Source organism: Antechinus flavipes, chromosome 3 (genome assembly GCF_016432865.1).
Source record: "Antechinus flavipes isolate AdamAnt ecotype Samford, QLD, Australia chromosome 3, AdamAnt_v2, whole genome shotgun sequence".
In the NCBI taxonomy this organism is placed as follows: Eukaryota; Metazoa; Chordata; class Mammalia; order Dasyuromorphia; family Dasyuridae; genus Antechinus; species Antechinus flavipes.
Genome location: NC_067400.1, coordinates 122,029,858 through 122,053,678, shown reverse-complemented (window position 1 = coordinate 122,053,678; position 23,821 = coordinate 122,029,858). Strand labels below are relative to the sequence as shown.

General features: G+C 34.4%; 2 protein-coding genes across 4 annotated transcripts in view; one reads left to right on the top strand and one right to left on the bottom strand.

Moving 5' to 3' along the window:
• FBXL3 (F-box and leucine rich repeat protein 3) overlaps positions 1–8,629 on the top strand; it is a 29,743-nt gene extending 21,114 nt beyond the window's left edge. For both annotated transcript variants that reach the window (XM_051983946.1, XM_051983945.1), the window contains exons 4-5: positions 4,718–4,889; positions 6,868–8,629. In XM_051983946.1, the coding sequence (XP_051839906.1) occupies positions 4,718–4,889; positions 6,868–7,511 (816 nt within the window). In that variant the 3' untranslated portion in view covers positions 7,512–8,629. The remainder of the gene's footprint in view (positions 1–4,717; positions 4,890–6,867) is intronic.
• CLN5 (CLN5 intracellular trafficking protein) overlaps positions 1–20,988 on the bottom strand; it is a 33,455-nt gene extending 12,467 nt beyond the window's left edge. The window contains exons 1-4 of one of the 2 annotated variants that reach the window (XM_051983948.1): positions 20,648–20,988; positions 16,246–16,411; positions 14,323–14,548; positions 13,147–13,197 (exon numbers count right to left, since the gene is read on the bottom strand). In XM_051983948.1, coding sequence (XP_051839908.1) covers positions 13,147–13,197; positions 14,323–14,548; positions 16,246–16,411; positions 20,648–20,793 — 589 coding nt within the window. In that variant the 5' untranslated portion in view covers positions 20,794–20,988. Of the gene's footprint in view, positions 1–9,026; positions 13,198–14,322; positions 14,549–16,245; positions 16,412–20,647 lie in introns of those variants that run through there. The other variant, XM_051983947.1, reaches the window with a different exon arrangement.
• Positions 20,989–23,821: the final 2,833 nt, after the last annotated feature.

The window sequence follows — 23,821 nt, the reverse complement described above, 5'->3', positions numbered from 1 at the left end:
GAATTGTTTTCCTCAGTGAGCTTCTGTAACTTGTTTCCCAGTTGACCAATTTTGCTTTTTAAGGCATTCTTCTCATTAGCCTTTTGTATTTCCTTTTGCAGCACTCTCAATTTTCTTCCTAATTTTTTCCTTTATTTCTCTTACTTGATAGTCAGAATTCCTTTTGAACTCTTTCATGGCCTGAACCCTATTCTTATTTTTCTTGGAGGCTTTGGATGTAGGAGCTTTGACTTTGTTATAATCCTCTGAATGTATGTTTTGATCTTCCTTGTCATCATAATACCTTTCAATGATCAGCAAAAATGTTTTTTGCTCATTTTCCTATCTTTTGTTAAAGTGGAGGCCTGTTTCCAGAGTGGAAGGTGCACTGTCCCAAGCTTCTTCAGCTGTTTTCAGAGATCCTTCTAGGAACCTGATCCACAAGCACTCTTGTCTTCCCTGGAACTTTTAGGAATATACCCACCGCACTGCAGCTGTAAGATCTAGTGTGCACCAGACTCCTGATTTGCTGAAGCCAAGGCCGGGGCTGTGCTGGCATGGTCTGTACTGGGATCGTGCACTAGGCTCCTACCCTGATTCCACAGACCTTGAAAGGCTGACCTTTCAAGTCCTTCCTGGTGTCCCCTGGCTCAGAGGTCCAGAAGCTTCTATCACTGATACTGATTCAGAGGTCTGGCCTCATAATGCTGGGGCAAGGGGTGTGTGGTAGAAGCAGGTAGGGAGGTGGTTCTAAGCCTAAGGCCAGGGCAGAGCAGTGCTGGAATTGCAGTGGGCTACCACTCTGGTTCCATAGGTCTTTGCTGCTGACCTTCCAAATCCTCTTTGGTATCTCTGAGCTGAGAGATCTGGAAGTCATTTATAATGGCACTGATTCAGAGGTCTTGCTTTAGCTGATACTTGGTCCCAGGGTTCGGCTGGGACTGATGCCAGCACCAAGACTGCTCTACCACCCCTTTGTCACAAACTTTTTCTGCTGATCTTGTAAGTTGTCTTCAACTGGAAAATGTTCTGCTCTATCTTTTTGGGCGTTCTGAAAAGTTTTAAAATTCAACTAGTCATTATTTAAAGAAATTTGGAGAGGTTCAGGGAAGAGGTTGAATAAGTTCTTGATTTTATAAGCTCTGACATTTTGGCTCCACCCCTTAATGAGATCTTTTATTCTCTACATCTTTCTGTCAATTGTGCTATGGTATAGATTTGGCCTATTGTGGAATATTGTTCTAGAAAACGTATTTATTCTTTTCTAATATTCTCATGGAAGATGTTTGTAATTCATGTGTAGATTATCCCTGTAAAGATATAGTATAGATGGCAGAACAGGTATATAGTTGGGTGGTAGCTGATGTTTTTTTCATCTTGTATTGGAATCAATTAGATCTGGGATATTTTTTTCCTACACCTTTGATATCTTCTCTTCCTTTAGATAGTGTATAAATTGGTATCTGGTAAAGTGGTCTCCCAGTATTGTCAGTTATATCACTTTCATCACAGATATCCTGTATGTCAAGGATTCTTAACCTTTTAAATTTCATGGCTTTCTTTGGCAATCTGGTGAAATTTATGAACAAAATATTTTTAAATTCATAAGATAAAATACTTAAGATTACAAGGAAAATTATACTGAAATATATTTATCAAAATGTTAAAAAAATTTTTTTTAAATGTTAAAAAATATTTTACTGACTACTATGAAAATTATCCTTGAACCCTAGATCAATTGTATACTAGAGGCAGCTAGGTGATGCAATGAAGAGAGCACCAGCCCTGAAGTCAGGAGGACCTGAGTTCAAAAGTGGCCTGAGACACTTAATACTACCTAGCTGTGTGACTCTGGGCAAGTCACTTAACCCCAATTGCTTCAGGGGGAAAAAAAGAATCCCTGCTTTCTATATATTTACTTGATCCATCCTGGCCACTTTTCCCATCCTTGTTCTTTTGCATTTAAGTCACCAAGTATCAGCGTAGATATTGTTTTGATTTGGAGAGTCTTAGCACATTTTTCCATTGAATTTTTCTTTATCCTTTCATCCTAAGCAACTAATGTTTTTGTGTAAGCTGCACTTATTTTAATTAGCATTGTTATCTATGAAGATCAAATATCCCATGATAAATCTTTTAAAATTTTGAGAATACAGTAAAACCAACTCCAGTTTTCTTGTTTGCCTTTCCAAGGATTGCCTGCCCTTCCATTTAGTTCAAAATTTTTTCTTCCTTCAGTTTTCATTTATTACAAGAATGTAATGATTCATATGATTCAACTACTCTAGCAAAAATGTTTATAATTCGTCATTGATTAAGGATGTCACTTTAGAGTACCAGCTATCAAATTAAGGTTTTATTGTAGGCCTAAAAACTGTCATTCTTAGGACACCATGCCTCTTCCCCTCTTCCTCCCCCTCCCCCCCCCCCCCCCCATCTTTCCAACATCAATATAGAAAGAGAAAAGAGTCTCAAAGGACTAAGGAACATTAAAAAAAAGTTTTCCCATTTTTATGCATTGCTTTGACCCAAAGAGTTTCATCAGTAGGTTGTCAGCCTTCTGGTGATGATTACCTAGTCCCTTTCTTAGAAAATAAACTAGTTCTCTTTTTCCTGAAGCCATCTTAAAACATTTCCAGCATGGTAGAATCTGCAAGAGCTTGTGCATTACTAGCTTTGGCAATGTTCACTTGCTGCATCATTTTTTATATATATATATAAATTTTTTTTGAGAGGCATTTGGGGCTAAAGTGATAAATCCAGTCACACAGCTAGTAGTGCTAAGTGTCTGAGCTCAAATTTGAACTCAGGTCCTCCTGATTCAAAGGCTCCTGTACTCTATACACTGTGTCATGTAGCTGTCCCTCTCCAAAGATAATCTTAATAGATTACAGCAATGATTGTCAAACTTTTTTTTTTTTAATTTTAGAACCCTTTTACCCTCTTAAAAATACAGAAGGATCCCCCAAAACCTTTCATTATGGGGATGTTATAACATTTACTTTGTTAGAAATTAAAAGTTTTTGATAGTATTATGCAAATAGCTTTGACTTCTTGGATCCACATGTTGAGAATGACTAGAGTGAATTAGGCCAAAACTAGTGGATGAAATGTAATAAGGCTAAAAGTTGAGTTAAGGAAATGGTCAACTTATTCAGAACAAGATAGGAGGTAGCTATGACTAGATAGCAATTTATATGAAAGAAATCTGGAAGTTTAGTAGATTGTAGGCTGTATGTGAATCAGCTGTATTATCATACAGCCAAAAAAAAAATCTGTTGTAATATTAAACAGCATTATGAAGAATTATGTCTGTAACTAGGGAACTAGACCATAACTGGAATATTTAAAGGATTTTGAGAGATTTAAAGGATATTGAGAGATCTGGAGAATATATAGAGGAAAGTGACCAGGATAAGTTGGAGGGACTGAGGATATTCAGTCTGGAGGTTAGTGACAATAAAAACTGTCTTTAACTTTTGAAAGCAGTCATGTCAAAGAAGTATTGTTTGGCTCCCCCCCCAAAAAAAAAACCCCAAGGTGAAGAGTTGTGGGAAATGGATTTAGGGTCATGAGAAGAAAAATCTAGAGAGAGCTTGGGAAACAGGTTGGTTGGATCATCTTAGAAATTACTTCCTCATCATATTAACTGTCTTTAAGAAAAGCCAGCTACCAACTTTCTGGGCATATAATGGAAGGGAATTCTTCATGAGATCTGGTTTCAAGTAAATAATTGGGATACCTTTCTGACTTGAGAGATTCTGAATGAGAGCACAAGCTAATTAAGGTATGTAAGGGCATGTGTCACTCTCTCTATTCTTTGGCTTGCATCTTCTGAATCTTGTTCCTACCCAGTTTGTCCATAGTAGCTAATCAGGTTTATTTCCTTGTCCAACAAATGTTGTTATGGCTGTTCATAAAGACTGGAGATTAGTCAATTATCCTTATGCAAAATATATTTTAAATTTTAATCTCAGAATGGGAAATGACCTTATCATCTAGAATATCCTATTCCTGAACAGTAATCTTCTCTATAATATCCCTTCAGTGGTTGTTTAGCCTTTGAAGGTATTCGGTGATAGAGAACTCATTTCTTCCTGAGGTTCTTCTCTCCTTTCCACTTTTTGTATAGTTGTAGTTGTTAGAAAACAATTTAGGAATTAATTTTATCATGCTTATTAATAATGTTTTGATTTTTAGAACCAAATTTTATAAGATCTGCAAATTCCAGCATTTTCAACTAGTTTCTGATAGCGTCTGAATTTATTATTAGTTTTAATTTGGTTGCTACATACATTTTGAATATGAAGGTTTTTTGATAGTGTTGAGGTCTTAAAACAAAAAAGGTAGACTACTTTTACTACATTTTACTACATTAACACTGGCTACCAAATAGAGTACTGTGATGTATTTAAGTAGTACCATCACCATAAGCTGATAGAAATAATTTCTCCCTTCTGCTGCTAGTAACCACAGTAACTTCAAGGGATCTTCATTCTGAGCCTGTTCATTCTCAATCAGTATCTTTGATTTTCTTCACTATTTGGAAACATAAATAAAGAAAATGAATAGCTTCTCTTTATTTCATTTTTTCTAACATTCCTCCCTCTTTAATGGCAGCAACTACTGAAGCAGCAAATTAGCATAAATTTTGGAATGACATGTTTGCTATTGTATTATATGGAAACTTGATTTTTTTTTTTTAAAGTTAAATGATGATCTGATTTTTTCCCTATAGTCTCATTTTATCTCTGCACTGACCGTTGTGTTTGTAAACTCCAAGTCACTGTCTTCACTAAAGATTGATGATACACCTGTAGATGATCCATCTCTCAAGGTACTAGTGGCTAACAACAGTGATACGCTCAAATTGTTAAAAATGAGCAGTTGTCCTCATGTCTCTCCAGCAGGTATGTTGTTATATTTTGCTCATTACAGTTTAAATAAAAGTTATATGGTATATTAAATCAACAAATTAAAAAATTTCACCTTTTTGGGGGCATTGCGAGTAAACATATTCTTGTATGTGAGTTTTTCAGACATTTAAAGGCTACTATTTTCTCCCTTTTATCTTTTTTTGAGACTTAAGTATTACAAATTCCTTTAGCCATTCCTTTTGAGATGGCTTTTTAACATATTACCCTCCTTTTTTTGCTAATGTGTCAGTATCTCTTATCTGTGACGCCCAAAATTGAACACAATATTCTCGGTGTGGACTAGTGAATGGGGGAGCCTGTTTTTAGGTGCTGTATTTTATACTTCTGGAGAGGCAGCATACTATCATGAATAGATAGCTATTTTCATAGAAGGACCTGGATACAACTTCTGACATCCTGATTGTATGACTCTCTGTAAATTTTTTAATCTGTTTGTGCCCCAAGTAGCCCCCTCAGATAGAACAGGTGCCTATCTGGATTGAGAAAAGGGTGTCTGCTAATCAGACGTGAAATCATAAATCCATTACTTTAAAAAGGTGATTAAGAAAATGTTATTAACTTTCCCATATCAACAATATCTTTGAAATATGTGTATCAGCAATATTCTCAATGAAGTTATGAAAAGGGAACAGAAGATTTTAACAAACAGTATTCTGCACTGTTAGGGCACATCTTAAATATTGTGTTCAATTCTGGTTATTATATACTAAAGGATATTGTCAAATGTTTAAGCAAAATCAGTAATGGACTCCCTTCTTAGCTTACACTTACTTAAGTGCTGTTTCTGATTTCTACCTACCAATAGAGTAGGTAAAATCAGTGTCTATAGCTCCATTATTTTCAGACATTTTAGACTTTTTATGACCCCATTTCAGATTTTCTTGGCAAAGTTACTGGAGTGATTTGCCATTTCTCCAGCTCATTTTATGGATGATGAAACTGTTGAACTTGGGATTCTAAATATTTAGTGTGTTTACACTGAAGAATAAAGTTTTAGAACTTCTACTTTATAGAATTATGATTTGATTAGCTAAATAAAGATTAAGCATATAGGTTAATCTAAATCAATAATCAGCTTTCAAAGCTATTATTAAAAATTTATTCATAAGATATTCAGACTTTGTTGACATTTCCTATTACTGATTATGTTTCCAAATAGCATTTTTAAAAAATAAGTTTTGACATTTTTATATGTCTGAATGTTCCTATTTTTCACCTCCCATACTTTCCTCTTATAACAGTTTTTTGGGAAAAAAAATTAGCAACACTGAACATTAAAAAAAAAATCTTAAGTATTTTACCCTGTGGACTTTTGGGGGGTTAAGGTTGTTCTTTATAATTTCACAATATTTTTAACATTTGCTCCATATTTACCTTTTATAGTTCCTGGCTTTGTTTATTCGCATTCATTTTTCCATGTTTCTCTTCATTCATCATGTTTCTTAGAACACAGTAATATTCCATTGCTTTCATGTGCTAGTTTGTTTTAGCTATTCTCCAGTTCAGGGATATCTATTTTGCTTCCAATTCTTTTGCACTACAAAGAACTGCTCTAAATAGTTTAGTGCATATAGAGCCTTTCTTTGTTTTTTGGCTATGAGATATACAAATAGCACTTTAAGGTTTACACTGTACTTTAAATAGGCCATTTCATTTATTCCTAGCAACTACCGTGTAGGTAGTGCAAAAGTGTTTTTAACCCCATATTAGAAAATTGAAAGTCATAAAAGTTAAAAGACTAAGTAGGTCAGAATTGCATAGCTGATTTGAACTCCAGGTCTTTTGTCTGCCAAGGCGAATGATCTTTCCATTACACCATGCTGCATCCCATTAAAACTACAGTAAAACATTGTAGATCTGTCTTAATAATTGTTTTTAAAATTGTAATTAATAATTTATTCAAAAGTACAATTTCAGTTGTGAATTGGCAGAATTTGTTTTCTTTTCCAAGGTATCCTTTGTGTGGCTGACCAATGTCATGGCTTACGTGAACTGGCCTTGAACTACCACCTCTTAAGTGATGAGCTGCTTCTGGCTTTGTCTTCTGAGAAACACGTCAGATTAGAACACTTGCGCATTGATGTAGTCAGTGAAAATCCGGGACAGACACATTTCCATACAATTCAGAAGAGCAGCTGGGATGCTTTTGTCAGACATTCACCTAAAGTAAATTTAGTGATGTATTTTTTTTTGTATGAAGAAGAATTTGACCCATTCTTTCGTTATGAAATTCCTGCCACCCATCTTTATTTTGGCAGATCAGTAAGTAAAGATGTTCTTGGCCGTGTTGGAATGACATGCCCTCGTTTAGTTGAACTAGTAGTATGTGCTAATGGATTACGACCACTGGATGAGGAATTAATTCGCATTGCAGAACGCTGCAAAAATTTGTCAGCTATTGGACTAGGTGAATGTGAAGTCTCTTGCAGTGCCTTTGTTGAGTTTGTGAAGTTGTGTGGTGGCCGTTTGTCTCAGCTATCCATTATGGAAGAAGTCCTAATTCCTGACCAAAAGTATAGTTTGGAGCAGATTCATTGGGAAGTATCAAAGCATCTTGGTAGAGTTTGGTTTCCAGACATGATGCCCACTTGGTAAAGATCTTAAGCCAAAAGGCACTTTTAATAGCACCTTAAATTTGAGCATACCATATTGTTAAAAGGAGGGGAGGGGAAGCTTATTTAACATGGTTTTAAAATAATTTTATGACTGTGGCATAGAAATTTGATATTTTCAGTCAGTGACTAAACAACAGGCTTAAATAATGTGGAAGATTTCATGGGCTAGATTTGGTCAAAAAAATCTGTTTCGTTAGCCCAGTAGCAATCAGATGTCAGTAGAAAATTTGGTAGTGATTCAAATATAAGAATAATCAGCAGTTGTAAAGTTTAAACATGTTAAGTATGCGAAACTTGTCTACTACAGATTATGAAATCCAAGAAGTAGTAATAGATTTCCAAAAAATGTTTTGTTCTCTATGCAGTTTTTTAAAATGTAAAATTGACAATTTTTAGGGTCTTCATACACCTGTTATAAGGTGTCAGACATAGCTCAGGAAGGTAAGATTTTTTGGGACATGGGTGTAGGTACGTTTTGTTCATGAAGATTGGCCAAATTTTTGCAGTTTTTTACACAGCCCAGTTTTTTCTTACTGAACATGTTTCTTGAGGGGGGAAATATGTATACATTTATTAGGTAAATGGTAAATTTAACAAAGTGGCTGTTGTACAAGAACACAAATTAGAGCCAAGATCAAACTACCACAAGGCAAATGCACAAAGAGTAGAATGAAAAGCATTTAATTTACATTTTGGAAATTGCTTTGTAATCTACTAACCTTATAAAGTCTATCTTGTACTATGTTATTCTGTAAATTGCACTTGAGTCATTTATTTGTATGTGAAGTAAGGAATATTTAAACCAGTTTTCTTTGGTTTTTGTATATTGTTTAAACTAGTTTTGAGGTTATATTGTATCTGAAATTCATAATGGCAAACTATTTAAAAAGCCAAATCAAAATTATAAAGTAAACTCTAAAATGTTTATAAATTGTATAAAAGATGATCAGATTGTAATAAGTAAGTCTTAATGGTGACTTATTTTTCTTTTAGAGATTGTACAGCTAAATTGTGTAAGATATTTTGGTTTTTATTAATCATACACGGAGCTCCAAATGTATATTTTTAGAGTGAGCTATAATAAATTTAAAAGGCATATTTAAGTTTATATTTTTTTTGAGTGAATATTGGTAAGTGGACTAACAAAAGACAGAAGTTTCAGTAGATTATTGTACTTGGTAATCACATCAGTTTAAATGAGTTATTTTCTAAATGAAGTTTTTGTTACTTCAAAGTGTCATTTTAAATTGTCACCACTTATACAAAGATAATGATATATTGTATAGCCCTTAAAAATGTGAAGTAAACACCTGGATTTCTTAGTCTTTACATAACCTTGCTTCTGGGGACTAATGCCAAATATTTCCCTCTTTGGGAGAAATTGGAAGAGCACTAACTATCCATTTTTTTAAAGTATTTTTTCCCTAAACTATAAATTGATGCTTGAAAGTACTTCATCAGTGTTTCAGAAACAGTTTGTCTTAGTAGTTGTGGGTGCTGTTTATAAATTTTATTTATTTCAAAATAGGATTGCATATTGATTAGGGTAGTTTAAGGTCTTCTAAATACTTTTGATCCGCCTTAGGATTTTGAAACAAGAACTTAATCTTCAGCTATATGTAAAATAAGCAGAAACAATATAATGGCCCAAATTTAAAAATAAGTAACAAGTAAACAATAATGGTTTTTACATGCTCATATGAACAAACACATATGCTTGACTTTTTAACAGAAATAATTATTAAATACTTGGAGTATTTTAAAAGAACATCTTCAGTAAATGGTTTTGACAAACATACATCCTAATAACCAAAGCTTTATTTGGAAATTTACGTTTTGTAAAAATTGATTTGTATTATGCTTGAGATACTTAATTTCAATTTATAAAAATATGCATAGTCTTTAAGATAAATTTTTACTTATACTTTATATGTTCAATATTTTTTTGTCTATTTGAAAATAAAGATAGTTCTTAATTCTGATGTATTACCATAATCAAACAGCTACATAAGCATTTAAAAATTATTTTCTGACTTTAAAACTCAAGTTTTAGATCCAGCTTCAATAATGTTCTGGTTTGGAGAAATTTTATTTGATCTGTGCTCAGTTTAATATGAACACAAATTTTGTTGAAGAATAATTATTTTTGAAAAAAATCTATAGACAATTGATATCCAGAAGTAGGACAGTGGCAAAAATTAGCACTACATTCTACCTCTAAGCAGAGAAAATGAACTATAATTAGTTATAAGTATCCCTAAAAGATTAATTTTGCTTTTCTCACCATTTTGCAAATCCACAATTTTAAAACGTTTCAAATTTGTTAAACTTGTCTACAATCCCCTGCCCTCGAACATTTTTTTTCTCACCAATATGTAGGTGAGAGGGGGGAGCGCTTTTAGGGATACAAGATCAATTTGATCTGTGAGAAGAATTTTTATATATAAAGCATTATTGAAATCATTCCCCTTAATTCTGTCAATAAACTACCAATTTTTTATTAATTAATAAATCTTTCTCATTTACTAATGTTTTCATTCATCTTCGTGGCAGATTTTAAAGGCCTTAAGAAATCTTTTATTACCATAGGAAAATCTTAATTTTCTGGAAAAGGATTTTTATATTTTATAACAAAAGCAGCTGTGTGTTCTGGGTTTTATTTTGTTTGGTAAATCCAACATAATTGGTAATATACTATATATTTCAGTGGCAGCATACTTCTGTATTATTTTACATGAGGAAATTGACGCATGTAGAAATTCATATTGAAGTAAGTAGAACAAGATTTGGATATAGGATTTAAGACTACTAATCTAGTGGATTTTGAACTTTCCTATCAGAGATTGGGAGTGAGATACCACACCAAAAGAGTTTCTAGATTGCAGACTCTCTCAGCCTCTCACCAAAAAATTGTAGGAGTACCTTTACAACTATTCTTATAAATATAATTGATTGCAAAATATATCCCCACCCTTTTTGTTGTATCTAAAATTAACTTAATAAGGCTCTTCATTTCACAGAAAAAAGTTTATGAAATAATTACTTGATTTTAATCATCTTGAATGGAATACATTCATATATATGTATAAAACATCAATCAAGTATAAATAAATATCATCCTTTTCTGTTTAAGGGGAGAGAAAAAACTTGGTCCCTGCTTGAGAGAAGAGAAAGAGAAGTGGTTTGAACAAGTCAAATCAGGTTTCACCTACTTTGAATATGTGCTCAATCAGCGTAGAGATCTTTTTGTCTCAAAGCTGTGTGGCAGTAGACATGTCACCATTCGATTACATGATACACTCTATCACTGATGCAGAATGTGTGAAGTTATAAATCAAATAGTCTCATTGCTGATTTTTTAAAAGCCCATTCTCTGAAGATTTAAGATTTTATTATAATATAGTAATAAGCTTAAGGCTTTTAAAAACTGCAATTTTTTTCTTTTAGAAGTAAAAGAATTATTTCTTAAGAATACCATAATTCTTATTTTTGTTTTGATTGTATTATTTCAATTAATTTTATCAACTTATCAGAACTAGTACCAAGCAAAAGCCCCAGAAGTACACTCACTAAACCTAAGAACATAATTAATGCTACTGAAAAGAATTCATAATATAGCATTCTTTTTATAAAATGATTTTGAGAGATATATTTAAAATAGTTTAAACTTAGAAATATGATAGCTCCAATCTCCATGAGAGGATCTCATATTTAACAGTCAATTACTGTGTAAATTTGCAATTTTTTTGCAAATAACCCAGAATATTATTAAATACAATACTTTTTAGTATGTTGAGGTAAATGTTTGATACATCTAAATATTTTCTGACTACGACTTAAGTCTGAATTCAGTGTAACCTTCCTTCATATGATTTCTTACGCCTACATTCAATATAATTTGAAATAAGATTCATTGGTATGAATGATAAATATATTGTCAAATATACAACACCAAAATTTCATTGCATGAATTAAAAACCCAACAACTATTTTCTCCTAGCAACTTTGTACATCACACAAAGTATGATATGATATGATTCATAATATCCTTCGGCAACATCATAATTACATCTAAAGATACTTAATTTTTCAATAATGTTTAACAACTTAACTTATACTTAATACAGATGCTTAGAGCTTAGCAGCCCCCTGCCTTTTGTTATTTACTGTGTACCCAGAGTGGATTGTATATGAACTTACACTATTTGGTTTTTTAAAAAATGTGTATGAGGTTTAAAATTTGCCCTCTAGAGGAATACTTTACAATATAGCCATCCTTTCAACAAGGTTGCTTTTTCAAAAACTGTCTATGTCTAAAACCGATTAATGAGCAAGGTAAAGGACTAAAAATTGTAATTTGGGGCATGTCATGAATTTATGACATAGACCTGTATACCCAAGAAATACAGTGTTTCAGAGAGTTAAATGCGATATGTGAACATTGTTACTTAATCCTACATATCACTGCTAGTTAGGGAAGGGAGGTAAAACATATTAAGGGTTAATTGTGCCCACTGGTTCTAAGATGTTTAATGACAAACCATGAAGCACTATGTTCCCAGCTTAAAATGTGACACTGAAATCCCAGGAAATTCTGAAGCTGAAAGTCTATAGTGAGAAAATGAGCTTTCACATTTGCTAGGTTTAAGGAGAAAAAATGTCTTAGAAACTCCAATAAATAAAATTCATTCAGGGCACTTAGATCCAAAGGCAGTCTAAATTTATTACAACACAGGATACTGATTAAAAAGTCCTAAGTGGCATGAAGAACAGAAGATATAACTTTTGCATTGTAGTAATTATATATACTTAAATATTTATTAAGCACCTATTATGTAAAAGGCACACTATAACATAATCTGTTTAATAATAGCCCAGATACTATTACTTTTCTTTTGTGTTAACTTAGAAATCCAGTTAATCCAAGAGGCCAACTTTTACCAATATAATATCGTATTTTAAGCTCTCAATAGATATTAACAGGCAAAAGGATTTGTTGATTTAAGTTTTATCTCCTTGTCACTTACAAAAACTAGAAAGGTTTTTTTTTTTTTTTTTAAATGAAAGAAGAGACCTGGAATGATTCATAATAGGACCAAATTACTCCCTGAATATTCAAGAAAATATATTGACATTTCCTTCTTCAGGAGTCCCAGTACTTTAGAAACTGGTGTTTTGTTTGTTTGGTAAAGGGATTTCTTCATATGTTATCTTTATAAAGGGGTACTTCATAGGCAAAAACCAATATTCAAAATTATAAAACAAATAAAACTGCCTGTGGATCAGCACTGCATCAAAAATTTTTACAAGACTTAACACAAATTCTTTAGCTGACAAATGAGGTCGAAATGGATAATAAAAACTCTTTATGGCCGTAGCAAGAGACTTGTTTCCTGCAGGTCCAAAAATTGAGGTTTCATTTCCCACATACGTAGGTTCTCCACTATACAGAAATATTCTGGTGTAGTTGGTTTGTATGTTCTTAAATTTGGCCCCAAGTTCAGCCAACTTCTTATATGTTCTTAACACAAATTTGGAACAGTCATAAGATTCGAACCATGTTGTTGACTGTTTTTCTGGACTGGACTGGACAGTCCATGTCTCATAATAAATACCTGTTTCATTATCCTGTTTCACCCAGTTTGCCATTTGGTTAAATATTTTTCCTATTAAAAAAAAAGACATAATTAAATCTCATATATAAACACATGTATCTATAATAGACATGAATAAATGAAAATATTTGGATTTCACAGCACATCCAAACTCATGCTCACATCTTTATCAAAGCAAGCAATATCTCAAACCATTTTTCATGTAAGAAAGGTAAAAGAATAATATCAGTTGATATTTACTTACATAGTACTTCATATACAATTCTCAGAGCCTAACACCAACTCTATAAAATCCCAGTTACAAAAGAAGAGACAGAAAAGTTAGTTGATTTGCCCATAGTAATACTGCATGTTGCCAGGCACATTGCCTTCGTAATTCATTAATTTTATAATTAAAAACTCATAATTCAGAGCTTCAGAGGGTTGCTTAGAAATCACATACACATGACAGGCATACCTCTTATATGTCACAGATATCACACTATACCCTGTCATAATCAGATTATATACTGTTCATGTGTTCATTGCCAATACTTATTTCAGAGATCCCAGGAGTAAGGAGCTAGCCCAAGGTCAAGGCTTGTTGTTAGTTGTTGAGAGGCCATTAAACCTAAGCTTTTTAGCTTCCTTATAGCAAACAGGGAGATAGCTTAATTTTATCACACTTAATATTAAACAGTAATCGAAATAACATAGTAATGCTTTTTGGATTTCAAATTTAGTCACTGAGAGCAAAAATTACAGAAAAGAACTGACTCTAGGAGTGCAGCTTTGTTAATAATATAACATCTGTTTTATCTTTTAAAAATAGCTTAATGGGAAACTTTGCTCAGTTACAAAGACCCTAAACACATTTTTCCCAAGCCATTTCTTACCAATACCACTTCTAGGAACAAAAGCATTCCAGAGGCTCAAATAGTACTTCAATATTTAAATCATTTTTGCCAAATTTTTTACAAATTTACCAAATTATGAGCCATAATTTTCTATTAGTTTCCAGTGGCAACAGGCAATAAACTACATGAATAATATTTTGGTATAAAATTTAGTAGTTCTAACATATTTTACCTTGGCCTCTAAAATTGTGAAGAAAAATAATTACTCTTAATGAAAGCTAGTTTTAATATTTGTATGTTTATGCTGTAAGTCAAATGTTATCATGTTCTCAAAACCTACCTGATATGGTTGCTATCAGGACTAAGGTCCCATTTTCTTTCCAGTGAATATCATCAATACCTTCAAAAAAACAGGCAGCTCCCTGATTACACCAGAATGGGGCATTCATTTCAGGTCGGAGATGAGGAAATGTACAGTTTCCAAGTTGGAAAAGTTCATACCATTCCATGGTGTAGTTCTTTCCTGTCAAAACGTTTCTGAATCCAATAGCATCATGCATAATATTCTGTGTAAAAATGTCAGATATAAAAATAGTTACAAAATAAGAATCATCTGTATTCTAAGTTTGGGTGTCCCTCAGATCTTTGTTCTAGACTCTTTAATAACCTGCTGATGATCTCTACTCCCTAGATATTCAAATATCCATCTTTAAAAGATGATTCCCAAATCTGCAGAAACTATTTTCTAATACCTAGAAATAGCATTTGACATGGTAGGTTCTTAATAAATGAGATTGGCCAAGGCACCTGGAACATGAGCTACTTGAAAGTTTTACTTCTGCACATTCTCATTTTCCCCAAGCTGTGGCTTTTTGTTCCCTGGCTTAACCCCATCTTGTGCTAGAATACTCTCCAGGACAAAATTCTTGGATTCTTTTTAGTGGGAAAGGGTGTTACAATGGTTCTTTTTCAATTTAGGGAATGGTATGTCCAAGCTGAGAGCTGGAGAAATAAGAAGTGCTGTACATCAATTTATGTGATAATAGGAAAATAGAAAAACTACAGAAGTACTGGTTTTACAGTTATTTTCACTACTGATAATTACATCATGATAGTTGTAATCCTGGATTACAGAATTCATTTATGATAAAGGGCATCCTAGAGAATATTAAGGTTTTTACAATGTTCTTCAAATATTCTCAATCTTTACTTTTGTTGGAGTTTAAACAATGTTGGACAGTCCAAAGAGAGTTCTCTGATGCAGTGGCATAGATTTTAAGAGGGAGAATAGAAGTTACTTCAAAGTAGGGATTTTTTTTTTTTTTTTTTTTGCCTAGTACCCAGTAGGTAATTAATGCTGGTTAGTTGGTGTATAGATCAAGCACAGAAATGAGAGGTGGAGTTGTACAACAATACATCGAGTCTGATCAAATGTCTGACCTAGAAAAACCACTCCCCTTTCCAGAGACTTAAAAAAAAAATCCCCATCAGATGATGCTGTGTAAAGACTAGGAAACCTTTGGTCTTTTTTTTTTTTTTTTTTGACCAAGGTTATTTTCCTAAAAAAAAATTTTTTTTAATGTAGCTAGTAAGATATAATTATTCCAACACCTTTTCTCACATTATGCAACATAAGAACTTGAGAGAAATTTAACCTTCAAGCCTATAGTGAATATACTTTTTATATAATATGAGAGCTGTAAATAAAATAATCATCACTAAATTCTCAGAAGCTTCCACCAAGTACTCAATTTCATGCTACTATCAACAGTCTGGACCTCCTCTATTCTCTCTCTTCCTATTGCCCCTTCTCCAAATCTTATCACATAGGAAGGATATACAAAAGACAAAAAAAGAGGAAAGAATAATTTGATGCTGTTTCTTGCCTTGGGATCTCATCTCTAGCTCCCAGTAGGGACATATTATACTTGCTAAAGTAATATAAATTTGCTTAAAATGCTCTATATTTCAACACACTAAGCAATACTTCAAAGAAATTTAAGCACCACAAATATGTAAAACTTAGGGAACTTAGAATGATAGATAATGTACATACTATAAAAGTACATAGGAATATGAAAGCTTTAATGTCTCTTGGAACTAGCACAATCTATTTTGTTGACCATAACATCAATGCTCCTGAAATTGTACATATATGTACAAACATATGTACAAACACACACACCCAAGAATTTATCTTGTTTTTCCCAAATCAAACCGCACTCAAAAATTCAGTCATGACAAAATAAAGGTCCATCCTTACCAAATGTCCCAGAAGATCACCATATTTAAATTCCCATACTGGGGCTTGTAATCGAAAAACTTCTAGGACATCATTATCCTTCATAACTGGGATAGGAGAACCAGTTGGGCAGAAAGTATATTGAGCTTGACAATAAGGATCTGGTTTAGGACGGAATTCAAAACGCCTTAAGAAAAAAGAAAAAAATATAAATATAAACTTGAAAGGAATTGATGTGACCATATATAATTAAGAATCCAAATTTAATTTAAAGGTCATTTTAGATAAACACTCCAACCTTCTCCATTTCTATATAAGGAAACTGGGGTTTATAAAGCTTAAATGATCTGGGATTCAAGTCACACTTTTCCAGCTATGTGATCTTGAACAGCTCATTTAATTATTCTGAGTCTCAATTTCTTTAGTTATAAAATAGGGACCAGTTATATTATTTTCCTCACAGAACTGTTATTATGAAGGTCAAAATTAGGTAACATGTTAAAGGATTTTATAATTATAAAAGTGCTAAGAAAATGTAAGCATAACTTATAATACCAAAATAACCAAAACAAAAAAACAAAAAAACTTTGATGAATTCATGCTTGCTTCTAATTTTATATTTTGGAATTTTATTTCCAATTACTCTCAGGTTACCTTGAGTTTTGTCTGATTTCCTTAAAGGAAATAAGGAGAAAATATGTATATTCTCCAATAATATTCTACTAGTATTTTTAAAAAATCATGCCAACTAGATTTATGTAGCTAAATAAAAGTTAATATAGCTATAATATTAGACATAATAAGCTAAACATGATGTAATTATTCTTCCATCATTGCTCACTTTGTTCAACATAAGAACTTGAGAGGAATTTGACCAAGTCTATGGTGAATATACTTTTTATGTAATATAAAAAAGCCTATTAAATACAACCTTCATTATTATTTCTTCCTGTTCTATCTCTTGTTTAAAGAGAAGTCCTCTTTATTTATACAGCAGGATAATGAACATATATACAACTAGATTGTATAAGTAACAATAAAAATATCTACACAGCACTCTTAAGTTTTACAAAATACTTTTTTTTTTTTTTAACATCTTCTTGAGATGGTCTAAACATGGTTTGTCAATACTTCAAAAATGCATGATTTTGTGGGCGTAAACTCCTGCAACAAGGCAAATAGTAATATATTTATAGTCTATGAGAGGTTAAATGGCTTGCCCACAATTACAGATAGCAAGGGCAAGACATGAAGGTCCTAAGTCTTTGTGATTAGCAAGTCCAGCCCTCTATCTACTATCCCACAAAACCTATCACTAAAGATTACATAATTGACATTGATAAAATACTGTACAATTTGCAAAGAACTTTACATAGATTTCTCCTTGAGCTTCGCAGCAATCTAGTCTCCATTTTACAGATGAAAATACGGAACCTTAGAAGTTAAGTGATTAATAAATAATTCCTGACTTGGTCACACAGATTGTGACAGAAAAAGAATTCAAAATCAAGTCTTCTTGACTCCAAGTCTGGATTTCATCCACTCTCCATTGGGTGCTGATCATCAGAACCAGAAGATGAGGTTTTGAATCCCACCTCTAGTTCATAATAGCTGTATAAACATGGATGTAGTTGACCTGAGCCTTATTTTCTTAGCATGTAAAATGGGCTTCTCTCTCTAATGTTCTTAGTCAATTCTCCAAAGACTATAGGTGACAAGGAATGACCAGCCACAATTCCAAAGGGTTGATGATGAAGTAAATTTTCTAACTAATGACAGATGCAAAATTAGACATATTTTTTGGATATAGCCAATGATGAAAGTTTTTTGCTTGATTATGAATGAATGTTTGTGTTACAAGAGAATTGTTTGGGGGGATTGGAGGGGAGAGGGAGGAGATGAGAAAAAAAATTTAAATTTAAAGACTTGAATAAACAATAATGGGATGCAGAAAAAGTTTTGATCTTTAGTGATTGATAGGTAGTTTCCTGAAGTAGAGTCCCATATATCAGTGACACCAGAGGTCCAATTTCTGTTTTTTTACTACCAAATTCACAAGATTGCTGTGAGAATGGTTGAAAGTAAAGGCAAAAAAAAACCCCAAAACTTTTTTTTTTATTCTATCCTTTTAGAATGTAAGCTTCTGGAGGACTATGTTTTTGCCTTTGTTTATATCCCCCCAGTGCTTAGGACGGTGCCTAGTAATTAATAAATGTCTTCTGATTGATCGATCCCAGAAAGTAAGACCAAGAACAAATTAACAGACGGGATTTGTGATTTCGAAGATTTATCAGGAGCTCCTTTGAGCACTCCCATCACCAAAGCATAATGATACTACTCTGCAGCTTGCAAGTACCCTACTTAGGCTATTTTACTTCCTGAAGAGATATGTTGTATAGAATATAGTGCTGCCCCTACCTCCACTTCCCCTAATTTAATTAGTATGCTTCTTTGAAAAGTTCCCTTTCCTACAGTTCCTAACAGGATACCTGTCTCCTTATTTAAGGATAAGATGTATATGTGCTGTGATATATGTCTACATATTTGTATCTCTATATATCCGATTCTTTTGGATTTAGGGACATAAGAAGCCTAGTACTATTGGCTCTCTTTTCTAATCCACTAAATGAAGAAAGCTAAAAATGAAGAGAGACTAAAATGAGACTAAATATGAAGAGACTAAAAAATCTCAAATCTCTTTTAGTACTAACATGCCATGAATTATCAATATTTAGCATATATACTCTGATTTTATTAGACACTTTGTGCCAGTTGACAACATATAGAAAAAATATTTTTAAAAAGTTAAAAATCAAATTTGTAAAATTAGATCACAGGTATCAGATTCATAGGCCCATAAAACTCTACGTTAAAATTTAAATGGGAAATGTTTCATAAATGAAAAAAATAGAACACAAATTGTTTTTTGTGGTTTTCTAAATCTATTTTATTTGTATTTGAGCTTGATTTGTTTGACACCATATAAATCCCTTCCATCTCTAAATCTATTATTTATTAATGAACTTTTATTCCTTAAGATTTCATGAATACACAAAACAGTCTGGGGCATCCAATTTTTAAACGGAGAATGCAATACTCTAGAAGTGTCAAACACCTAAATGCCAGAACAAAATGTAATCGGGAAATATTTAACAAATTTAAAAACACACACACACACAATATAGCTATGCAGAGCAGGTGTTCTTACATCCAGATTAATGCCCCTCATTGTTACACGAGGCCTGACTCTGGTGGTTTCATTAGCAGCAATGTGAGTTGTTAAATCCTGTCTGACTCTCCATGACCCTGTATGGATTTTCCCTGACAAGAAAACCGGAGTATTTTGCCACTTCCTTCTTAAGTAGACTTTAACTTGCCCAGGGTTATGCAGCTAGTGAGGGTCTGAAGTTAGACTTGGGGGGGGGGGGGTTCCTGATTCCGGGCTGGTGATCTATGAGCTGTGCCACCGAGTTGCCTCCTCAGTGTCTGAGTAGTATCCCTCTATATAGAGAAAGCCAGAAAGAAGAATATCAAAAGGGGGTAACAGGCAATTAATCTGTGCCATCACATCGACTATTTTTTTATACGTGACAATAATTGTCATATTTGCACGCTGCTTTAAAGATTGTAAAGTACTTTATGTACATTTATTTTTATCCTTTTTTTTTTTCCCTGAGGCAATTGGGGTTAAATGACTTGCCCAGAGTCACACAGCTAGGAAGTGTCTGAGGTCACATTTGCATTCAGGTCCTCCTGACTTCAGGGCTGGTGCTCTATCCACTACACTAACTAGCTGCTTACCTAAGTCTCATCACAACCCTGTTATCACGATGTCCATATATACCCTTAGTTCGGTTCGTCTATTTTGAAGTTTGGCAACTGTCATTACCCTAAGTAGCCACAGAACTTCTCCAAGAAGAAAAATCTGTTTTGCTCCCAACCGCTTCCTACACCAATATCCAAGTTTTACTCTTCATTACGTGCCTAATTTTGTTGTTGTTGTTGTGAGGCAATTGGGGTTAAGTGACTTGCCCAGAGAAACACAGCTAGGAAGTGTTAAATGTCTGAGGCCACATGTGAACTCAGATCTTCCGGACTTCAGGGCTGGTGCTCTATCCACTGCGCCATCTAGCTGCCCCCCGAGTTTTTTTTTTAAAAGCTCGGAGAGGAAAAGGAATTCCGGAAGAAAAAACAAAACCTTTCCAGTTTCTGGCCTTTTTTCTTATTTTCCCCACAGATTTCCCTCTCCCCCCCCCCCCGCCAACCTAATCCGATCCTGGGCCAGTGTAGTGAGGTAAAAGATTGGAGAGATTAAAAATCCAAATAGAGATTCCAAAGCAACTTCTGCCACCCAGCAAGTGCGCGCGCAGCAGCACGTGACCTCCTGCGCTCTCTGGCCTCTCCTGGACGCATGCGCACTCACCTGTAGGGCACTGGCCACTGCCGCTGCTGGCGGCCGCCGCTTCCCCAAGCGGAAGACAAGTTAGCGGCCACCGTCAGCCAAAACAACGCTACGGTCCAGCGTGCCTGGCCGCCACACTCTCTCCCTTCTTCCCTTCTGGTCCCCATGCCCACGCTACTATCACAACCGCCCCCTAACAATCTGGGCTTCCAAGGTCTCTGAGCTAGGGATTTTTTAAGCTATCCCAAAGCAACGGAGCATGCGTGGAGCAGTCCGCGCATGCTCAGTCTGGAGCTTTCCTGACATCTAGTTTTGCAAGATTCTGTGTCACGTGTTTCTCACTCAGATGTCACTCAAGAAACAGCCAAAATTCCCTCGTGATGGGCGGAGAGGGAGGTGTCCCATTGTTCCTCTCTCGGTAGACTGGGCCTATTGCTTCCGGAAGATTGTAATCAACTATCTAAAAGGTTAGCTTTACTTTTACCGAGGCCCAGAGACGAAACGGGGTTGATAGGTAGGATTTGAATCCAAGTCCCCCAATTCCAGAGCCAGTGCTTTTTGCCTTGTACCAATCATCTCAAATCCTAGTGGTCTGGTGACATTCTTTTCCTGGAATTGTTGTGAAATACAATTATTATTCTGAAATGATTGAAGTTGGGGAGTTGGAGGGAGAAAGGAACGGCGGTGTGTACTTTTGGAGAGTTTGGTGAGACAAAACTAGAAGCCACTCAACACTTCCCCTCCCCCTAAGAAGAGGGGATAAATGGCTCTAATTTCAATAAGTGCTAATAAGGTCATTTTCCCACTATGGGATTCAGTTTTCTTAGCTGTAAAACGATCAGATGGAATGGGTGATCTTCTAAGACCCATTAGCTCAATTTATGACCCTTTGAGGCACTGTCTGGCTTTGTTTTTTGTTTAGCTTTATGAATATCACAATGATCTTTGTCAACGGAAAACAAGCCTAGACTTTACCTTTGTAAATATTTCTTGTACAAAAGACCAGCCTACAGATAACGGAGAAGCTCACAGACCATCCTTTGGGAACAACTTATTTAAACAATCTGATCTTACAACCTCTATAAAACAGTCAAAGTCAGGTTAGTTTCCCCAAAGCCCTACCAGCAATCTCAAGCTGAAAGGAAAGGGGGAATACGAATCTGGTAAACTGATTTCTCTCTTTTTCAGCTTTCAATTCTATATTTGAAAGATATACAGTGTAAAATAAAGTTTGTAACAAAATGAGCCTGGCTTTTTTCAAGAAAATCCCTACAATAACAGTCATACACATTTTAGTATTATTCATCGCTCCTTAGCAATACAGTCAGACACTCAAGTTCATCACACTCATCTCTTATGAAAGAGTCATGAGTTTGCGGAAACCCAGTCCTGGAGCTCCCCTTTTCTACTCTGTGGGAAACACCAGACCTAGAGATTCTGTTCCCCCTACTGATTTCTGTTGCCAAAACTTTTTATTTAGATTGCCTTCATTCAATTTTCCTGCAGTCTTGTGATCTCTTCTCCCCGACACCTCTATTCTCTAAAAGGAAAGTACATCTTTTTTATTTTTTTATTTTTTTTTACCTATTGAGAAGTTTTCAATGCTAACTTAAGGAGGGTTGCACGTTGCATTTGAAAGCCTGGTTACGTATCACTGAAGAGAAACTGATTTTTAAAAAGATAATAGTGGAGGATTTCAACAGTCAGAAAAGCTGACTTATGTCTTTCATGCAGAAGTACTAGGAAATGGATCCTAATCTGTCTTACTTCTGCTCTTAGTTCTGTTTATTAAATTGAATTGAATTGCCCTCTTCCTTGACTGAATTTTTTTCTTTTCAGATCCTTTTCCTTCAGACCACCCTACCCACAGCATCTCATTCCATTTTTATTTTCACAGATCAGCTACAGGTACATTCTTTGCCTTCCAAAAGAAGTGAAATCCCAAATCCTTCTATGTTCTTGCCCATTTTTTTCTGAGATTCTTATATTGGTATAATAGATATTAATGGGACCACTAGAAGCCTAGGAAGAATTCTTTTATTTTTTAGGGGAAATTCCAGAATGAATGGCTCCACATTAAACACCATTCCTAATCCCCTTTCAAGCAGAAAGTTATGTCATTTTTTCACAAACAGATAATTCTATTAAGTAGTAGAACCAAAGCTTATTATACCCATCTCAGTTTCTATTGAGTTGAATTGAAAAGTTCTAATCTCCCACCTACTAAAGAAATGTCTTTTATTATATTCCTGACTGATAGCTATTCAATCTGCTTAGAGACTTTTGCATAGGATTTAAGGTCTTTTTCACCTTTTGCCTAAAGCCAGGCCTTCCCTACCATCAGCTCAGAGTATGAGTTGTCTTGGGTTGTGTGCCAGACACTGGGGGATGGAGATGATTGAAGATGAACATAAGAGCTGCTCCTCTAAAGCCTGCTCCTCCAAAGCCTGAATGACCTACTTAAACCTTGATGCACACTGAGGCCCAAGCTTTACTAACACCCACACAACACAGGAAAACAAGAATATGATGGTTTTTTTTGTTTCTTTTCCTAGGATTGGGTGAATGCGTGTGCCTGTTAGAAAAAGGTTGCTAAGTTCAGTAATTTTTGCTCAAAACCCAGATTCTCTGTGTTGTTCTGCCCTGTGTACAAGTCTGATTAACTGTGTGACCTTGAGCAAATAGCTTCATGTTTCTAAGCTTCAGTTTCCTTATCTGAAAATGAGGATTTCCCTCAGTAGGAATCTAAAAAAGAACTGTCAGATATCCAAATCAATTGCTGAGAAAAGGAAGGGAAAGAAAAAAAATCTTTCTCTTTAGTTCTTCTCCTAGCCTCCCGAGTGGACAGGAATATCTGGATCAATGTCTAATCATTTTGGAAATAGTCCCAGCCAAAAAAAAATCAAACAACCAGCTCAGAATGAGGCATAGATCATGTACTTTCTTTAGCGAGGGGCCAAAAGACATGCTTAGTTCCATAAAAAATGCTACAAACAAAGAAAAACAAACTTCTGCAATTTTCATGTCTAGGAGTCACTATTTGCCATATTTCAGACCCTCCAAATTAGGATTTAGAGGTATGGTTGCAAACAACTACTTCCAACAAGTAAGATGAAATCATCTCAGTCTTGACTATTTCCAGCATTCTCTACAAGGATCACCCAGCAATAAGTCAGCAAACATATTTGTCAATTA